The sequence below is a fragment of the Gossypium hirsutum genome, chromosome A11 (assembly GCF_007990345.1).
Source record: "Gossypium hirsutum isolate 1008001.06 chromosome A11, Gossypium_hirsutum_v2.1, whole genome shotgun sequence".
NCBI lineage: Eukaryota > Viridiplantae > Streptophyta > Magnoliopsida > Malvales > Malvaceae > Gossypium > Gossypium hirsutum.
Window position 1 is genome coordinate 10,800,614 of NC_053434.1, and position 7,846 is coordinate 10,808,459.

The following is a 7,846-nucleotide window of genomic DNA, read 5'->3' on the forward strand; positions in this document are numbered from 1 at the left end:
TATTGGACCAAAGTCTATGTTGGGCTTCCAAGTTCCACACATAATCTGGGTATAAGTTAAACAGTCACGCGAAATCGAGATCTTGCATGGAAATATATATCATCTAAAGCTAACCCATGCACCAACAAAACATAATAATACTACAACAAGGTAACCTATGGCTTAATATCTTAAGCTATCAATCTAAATTATAAAACCAAATCTATTGTCTATCAATGGCTTCTTGATCAGGTCACCATCAAATTACCTAAAATTCAGATTAGCAGCTTGGCAACTTGGCTTGTCAAAACTAATGGCAGAAGAGAGGAAAAATGGAAAAGGAGGAGGTATCTCTGAAAGATTAGTCGTATTCCTTTCGGCTGCTTCTATATCTATTGTTCTACATTCTCTGCAATATTCTCTGCCTTTTTTGTACATTTTATTCCGACCTGTTATTCCTTTCTCACAGCATCAACATCGTCAGACTGTTCAAGGAACTGACGCTAATTCATCCTTTTGGAAATTCCCAGAACAGACAAATTTATTTTAAAAAGGGGTAATTTCTCTAGTGGAGAACCCAACAGGAAAAAAAAAGAAGAAGAAGCTTTAAGCATCAGTTGAAATGGCTAGACCGATACTACCCCATCCTCAACATCCATCTTCCTCCTTCAACAATCAATTCAACATGGCTTCTCACAACAATAGTCCTTACCTCTCCATTTCACCAGTTCCCTCATCCGGCAGCAGTAAGTTTTATTCGATCTTTTGCTCGGGATTGATCTTGAAACTGCGTTGTTGACTGGTTTGTTTTTACTTTTACAGGGCCAATGGGTACCTTATGCAACGCCTTGAGCCGATGCGCTAGAAAAGCCGAGGCCCTTGCTGACGACTTTTGGAACCACCGTGAGATTTTCTCGATACGGCTATTTAGCAATAAACTAAGATTTTTGTATGCGGTTATGGTTCTTATATGCAATCTTATTTTGTCTGAAAGCAGTGAGGGTGAGCCCTAGTATTACTGATGCTGCAGTGGCAAGGATTGCCCAAGGGACAAAGCTACTTGCAGAAGGAGGGCATGATAGGTTGTTCCGACAGACATTTCAGATCTTGCCAGGGGAAAAGCTCTTACATTCATACGTTTGCTATCTATCGACTTCCTCTGGACCAGTCATCGGTACTCTTTACATATCCAATAAAAGAATAGCGTTTTGTAGTGATTATCCCCTTTGTTATTATGACGCACCAGGTTACCAGCACTGGATGTATTATAAGGTATCTCCTTCACTTTTGATTCTATATTTTTTAGCTTTTGTTATTTAATTCCACCTAATACTAAACATATTCTTGCTGCCATCCCTCGCTTCATTGGTTATATATTGCCTCTATCATTTGCATAACAAGTTCAATTACACCTCACAGTTAAGACAAATCCGAAATTTTCAGCTTTGGAAAAGGAAATAAATATTAGGGTAGTACCGTGATACTTGGTTCTGTTTTAATGTCGTTGAGTTCTTTTGGTAGTTAAACTTATGATATATAGCACGGTGATTTCCTTTCTTTGTCAATCATAGCTCGTCTCTCTTTTTCCTTTCCACCTCAGAAGAATATCGTCGATCACTTAGCATAGCTGCCCTGAGCTTTAAGAAGCTCCAAATTTGGTAACCAATGGTTATACTAGCATCAAACCCAAGTCCAATCCCGAAGTGTTGAACTACACAGCACTGCAGCCACCAATTTGTCCTTAATTCACTGTCTAAGTATAAGCTGCATAAATTTCTATATGAGCTTTCTCTGATCATTTTTGTCTGATTCCAATCTTACCTGGATTACTTTCATATTCTCATATATCTTTTTCTTCATTGTTGCTACTGTTTTCATTTCTGGTTGTCTGGACTGCTTTGCTGTTGAATCTAAATTTCTGAGAATTGATCTATGGTATTGCCATATTGCTATAGGTAGTGATTGAGCTTGATAAGTTGGCTACAGTCGATCCTTCGGCAAACAGATTGAACCCTTCCAAAAAATATATTCATATGATTACCAGAGATGGCTATGAATTTTGGTTTATGGGGTTTATATCATACGACAAGGCACTCAAATCTTTAAATGAAGCTTTGCAGCACAGTTGCCGCACATTATCACTGTTCTAAGAAAGTCACTCAGGTCTTTTAGTATAGAGAAAGTGGCATATGTGGCCATTGGAAATTGCTGAAGTGATAGAGACGAATCGGATATATAAATATTCTTATCTTTTACTTACAAGTTACGAGGTCGAGGATCTGTTTAGACACTTGCTGTAGTTTGTTATTAAAGGATGCAAAAAGATTGTTTATCTTGGTTAAGGTGGGTATCTGATCTTATGACTGCTGAAAAGGTGGATGTTATGTTAGAGATGGGGTTGGGGGAGAGGAAATTAATGAATGATGGCCTCATGGGTGTATGTATTGTTCCTTATCTCTGTTTCTTCCCTCTTTTTCTTGTACTATACTACTATTAGATTGCTTTAAAAAAAAAATTACTATTAGATGCTCAGTTTTAAATTTTATAGGATTTTGCTAATAAGTGTTCTAAAAACAGTCTGTTATTACAATATCTAATGCAATAGTTTGAAACTGATCTAGGTTGGGAATGAAAGTCACATAGATTTAACCCCTGAGTTTATTTTTTAAATCTTGAAATAAATATGAATTTTTTTTTAAAAAAGTCAATATCTTAAAAAAAAAATTGACACTTTTTTAAGATTAAATGATAGTATTGTTATGAAATAAAGAACAATGAAAGTAAAAGCAACTAGGAGAGTAAAAAAGAGATGTACCATTATTCATTAATAATGTATTTACAATGTTTTGCCAGAAGTCTTTATTTATAAGTAATATAAACTTCTATATTTAAATATACATTTTGGGGAAATTTTAAAGTCTTCACGATTTTTATTTTTGTACGATTTTTTTTACAAAGTTTTTGTTTAACAAATTTTAATTGTTCACTTTCGAAATTAACAGATTACGGTACCTAATATAATTGTACCGTTATTTTTACCCTAATTACAAATAAATGTATTATCCATTCAACGGGGCCTTAAATTACTCCAATTTTTTTAGGAAAATCTAATTTGCTCAGAAATTAGAAAATTATTTTTACCCAATAAAATATAACCTTAAATTGTTGAAAGTCAACTAGTAATAATTAGATTTTCTGTAGTTAAAGGGTTTTTTATCCATATAGTATAAAATAATTAAAAAAATATCAAAATGGTATTAATAACAAATTATTGACGAAAATGGTATGGGGAGGGTGATGCTGCCTATGGCAGAGGCGTGACCACCCTCCCACCTGACATGAACAGGAAAAAACAGTTAAAAAAAGCTGAAAAAAGAAAAAAAAATTAAAATACAACAAAATTACCTTTTTTTTTTCTCCTTTTTCTTTCTTTTTTTTCTTCCTTCCTTCCTTCCCTCCCTCCCTCTTCTTCTCCTTCTCTTTTTCTTTTTTCTTTCCCTCACCAGCCGACTCCTTCTCCTTCTCCTTCTTCTCTTTTTTCTTTTCTTCTTCCCGAAATGGAGACAGCAGAAAAAACAAGGTGTGCATGCAGGAGACCGGTGCCGCCTCTGCCACTGGCACCATCGGTGCCGCCTGTGGCAGGCACACCGCCAGGCTAGCTTTTTTTTTTTAGATTCAGCTTCTTTTTTTCAGTTTCAGCCTTTTTTTTTTCAACAATTTTTTATTGTTTTTCAGCTACTGTTTTTTGCTGTTCATATCAAGTGGCGGAGCGGTCACGCCTCTGTCATAGGCGGCACCACTCTCCCCATACCATTTTCATCAATAATTTGTTATTAGTACCATTTTAGTTTTTTTTTAATTATTTTATACTATATGAATAAAAAACCCGTAGTTAAAATATAATTACCAAAAACAACATTGAAAGTCTGTCTTCGGTAAATAATAAAAATATCTCAAGAGTTAACTACCAGTCAAGGTCATGGAAGTCCAAAAAAAGAAAAAAGGGTCATGGGAGGGAGCTATCAAGCCTCGAAAAAAGGTCAGGTTTTTCCCATCCCTTGGACGTCATTGCCACTTCAAACAAGCCAATCAATACCGTCTTCCTCAAGTTAAATCATTGTTCTTCAGAACTTTTGCCAATTATCTAATCTATTTCTCCCTCCTCCTCTCCTTTAACTTCATCTAATAACAACTACAAGGGAAGGTCTCAACTCAAGATACTACCCTCCCTTTAATCCCCACTTCTCGTTGCTCCTTTCTTCAACCTCGGAAATGAAGAAAATGGCGACTCCTCTGCTTTTTTTCGCTACCTTTTTGGTACTTCTCACCACGGTTCACCCAAAGGTATTATGGGATTTCATGATTTTTTTCCCTCTTAATTTGGGTCCCATTTATCATTTTTCGGATCGTAAACTTTAGTTCTTTTATTGTTCTGGTTCTGAGACCTACAATCTGTGTTGATAAATGTAAATATTATGTGAAGATGCCATGATACTTGTTTGACTTTGATAAATTGTAATAGTATCCAGAATCTGAGTTCTAGAATATTGTCTTCAGTCTTTCCTATTGAAACTAAATTTTCTTACCTTTTTTGGAGCTGATATTGTTGAAAAGACAAAATTTTTCTATGTTGTCCTGTTAGTGTTCCTCTCCAAAATCTGTTCTTCGGGATTCATGTAGCTTGCTTATGCACGATGAGATGTGACCCATTTTGTGATGAACTGAAAAACTGTTTTTCTCAATGGGAGACTTTTGGGGAATCTTATTTATTGATACCTGATTCTTAGAGCGCATTGCTGGTAGCCTGGTAGTTTTGCTTTTATCTGTGGTTGCCATCATTGGTGTGCTAGGTTAGCTATTGATAGATTCTTGTACTTGTGCATCCAGGATTCTATGGTAAATTAGATATTTTTCGTGTCAATTTCATTACCATTTGTTGCTTTATTGGGCATGCATGTATAAATTTTTGTAAGTTCTATTAGGAACTTAGTTGATACTTGTATTGTCAGCAGGTGATTGCTGTGGGACAACCTTCTGAGGTCAAGCTTAACTCTCGAATCCTTCAGGTATTTCCCAGTTGAATTTCTTTAAGCAAAAAACAAGGGGGTAAGATAAAAAAAAAAATTATATTAGTTCTTTACTCTCACCATGATCATGTAGGATTCAATTGTCAAACTAGTAAATGAAAATCCCAAGGCTGGATGGAAAGCTGCCCTGAATCCTAGATTTTCTAATTACACTGTAAGTTGTCTAGTTTGCACCTTTGGACTGATCTTTGATCTTTCTTTCTATTTCCTAGAGATACGTGTGTAGACCTGGATGCTTACTAGTTCCAAATTTGTCATTTTCGGTACAAAGGTTGGTGAGTTTAAGCACATTCTTGGAGTCAAACCAACACCGAAGAAGGAACTTCTGGGCATTCCTATTATAAGGCATGACAAATCCTTAAAGATGCCGGCCAATTTTGATGCTAGAACAGCTTGGCCACAATGTAGCACAATTGGAAGAATTCTTGGTGAGTTATGTGCTAGTTTATAAGATTTTGCTGCTTCTGAACAAAGGACTGATGATATTCTTTTCTGTATGATCAATCAATTCTTGGACCCATTTCCAATTTGAAGATCAGGTAATTCCATTTCCTTTTCCCTCATTTTTATATCTCATATTTATGTAAATTCTTATTTTGTTGAGCTGATGATGATTTAGGGTCACTGTGGTTCTTGCTGGGCTTTTGGTGCTGTAGAATCACTATCTGATCGGTTCTGTATCCATTTTGGCATGGTAAATGGAACTTTTGTTTTTAAACAAGGAGGAAATCACTTACAGGTCATGGCAAATTTTTCAGTACTCACAGAATATTTCATTGCAGAATATATCTTTGTCTGTTAATGATCTTCTCGCGTGCTGTGGCTTTTTATGTGGAAGTGGCTGTGATGGGGGGGTTCCAATATCTGCTTGGCAATATTTTGTGCGCTCCGGTGTTGTCACTGAGGAGGTATCATTATTGCTAGTATCATAACTATTCTGCTACTGCACATAAGGAGGAAAGGATGTAATTTGTTCTCAGTAATGAACAAATTCTTCCTCTTGCAGTGTGATCCGTACTTTGATGATATTGGCTGTTCTCACCCTGGCTGTGAGCCTGCATGTCCTACTCCAATGTGTGAGAAAAAGTGCGTTAAGGGAAACCAGCTCTGGAGTCAGTCCAAGCACTATAGTGTCGGGGCATATAGAATCAACTCGGATCCAACTGATATCATGGCTGAAGTTTATAAGAATGGACCTGTTGAGGTCGCCTTCACCGTTTATGAGGTAAAGAAAGCATATGTATTTTTCTAGTTAAATTTGCTGCTTTGCTTTTCTTGGTGAGCAATTTCAATGTGGTCAGCTTGGCTTTGAAACTAGTACTTTTGTATGAGACCCCTAGGGGCAAAGCTGGCATGTTTTTGGCACTTAACTATCAGATTAGTTGTTTGGTTTGGTTTTCCTTGATAACTGCTGCTTATTGCATATTACAGCTCTTCAAACCCAAAATGCATGAAAATAAGCATAAAGAAGAGAGATGTGGTGGTTGATTTCCTTATTTATTTTCATGATTCTCCAGGATTTTGCTCACTACAGATCTGGAGTTTACAAGCATGTGACAGGCAGTGTTATGGGAGGTCATGCAGTTAAGCTTATCGGGTGGGGAACTTCTGATGATGGAGAGGATTACTGGGTATATTTGAATGATTTTATATTTGGGAAATTTATCTAGGAATCATGTAACCTTTTATTGAGTTAAATATTTTAATATTCTAATTTTCTCCCTATTGCAGCTCCTTGCAAACCAGTGGAATAAAGGCTGGGGTGAAGTATGTTTTTACATGAAACTTTTTCTTCATATTCATTTAGGAACAAAAAGAAAAATGTGTTTAGGATGCTTATATATTGATTATCATATTTTTGAACTACAGGATGGTTACTTCAAGATCAGAAGGGGCACAAATGAGTGTGGTATCGAAGATGATGTGGTAGCTGGTTTACCTTCAACCAAAAATCTTGTGAGAGATGTAGCTGATATGGACATTCTCAAAGCTGCTTCATTTTGAGAGTAATTCATCTAGTCATGTCTATTATTATTATCCCTTATCAGCCAAGCTACCTATATATATTGTTGTGCTTCGCCATAATAATAATGTACCCACATGAACTCTTAAACTTCTAATATAATATAAAAATGGATTGCTACAACACATTGTTCTATCTCCTGGTTGAGAGGATTTCTTTAATCCTGTTGTTTCTCTTTGCCATCCCTTCACTCTCTTTGAGACCAAAGGAACCAATTTCAACATGCACTTTCTTTCTTCATGGGGAAAGGTAATTACTATTTAATTCCCAAAGTTGCTACATTGTATTCATAAGGATGAGTGACTTGTGGATTTAATCTTTATATTTTAATTTGATCAATTTTTGTCTTTATATTTTTAGAAATTTAGGTCAAGATTTAAATGGTGGTGATTAAATTTATTTGGTTAAATTTTTTCATTAATTTTTATTATGTATAAAGTTGTAGATTTAATTCATGTTATTTAATTTAATCATTTTTAATCCTTATATTTTTAAAAATTTAAAATTTGAATCTTGATGCAAAGTAATTTAAATCCATTAACTAATTTTTAAAGTAATATATGGAATAACAAGCTGATATATATGTAATAATATGTTTAGAAATAATATAATTTAATGAATTTAATGAATACCATTTAATCATAACTTAAATTTTAAAAATTCAAAAGATATAATAATTAAAATTAATCAAATTAAAATATAAAGGATAAACCAATAATTCAAATATAATACATGTTCTAACATCATAATTTAACCC

General features: G+C 34.9%; 2 protein-coding genes across 5 annotated transcripts; both read left to right on the forward strand.

The window, feature by feature from the left end:
* Positions 1-91: 91 nt before the first annotated feature.
* On the forward strand, positions 92-2,511 carry LOC107924063 (GEM-like protein 1). 2 transcript variants are annotated; one of them, XM_041081034.1, is made up of 5 exons: positions 92-326; positions 449-725; positions 802-882; positions 977-1,251; positions 1,935-2,511. In XM_041081034.1, the coding sequence occupies exons 2-5, from the start codon at positions 602-604 to the stop codon at positions 2,127-2,129; spliced, it is 675 nt and encodes a 224-aa protein (XP_040936968.1). In that variant the 5' UTR covers positions 92-326; positions 449-601; the 3' UTR covers positions 2,130-2,511. The 2 variants fall into 2 exon arrangements, with proteins under 2 accessions (XP_040936968.1, XP_040936969.1); XM_041081035.1 differs by having other exon boundaries at positions 510-725.
* A 670-nt stretch (positions 2,512-3,181) lies between these two features.
* Positions 3,182-7,212, forward strand: LOC107924061 (cathepsin B-like protease 2). Of its 3 annotated transcripts, none has more exons than XM_016854329.2 (11): positions 3,182-4,323; positions 4,989-5,045; positions 5,140-5,220; positions 5,338-5,494; positions 5,601-5,605; positions 5,686-5,760; positions 5,849-5,974; positions 6,073-6,291; positions 6,584-6,697; positions 6,798-6,833; positions 6,936-7,212. In XM_016854329.2, exons 1-11 carry the CDS (start codon positions 4,252-4,254, stop codon positions 7,068-7,070), a joined length of 1,077 nt encoding a protein of 358 aa, XP_016709818.1. In that variant the 5' UTR covers positions 3,182-4,251; the 3' UTR covers positions 7,071-7,212. The 3 variants fall into 3 exon arrangements, with proteins under 3 accessions (XP_016709818.1, XP_016709819.1, XP_016709820.1); XM_016854330.2 differs by having other exon boundaries at positions 4,992-5,045; XM_016854331.2 differs by lacking the exon at positions 5,140-5,220 and having other exon boundaries at positions 4,992-5,045; positions 5,279-5,494.
* The last annotated feature ends 634 nt before the right edge of the window (positions 7,213-7,846 follow it).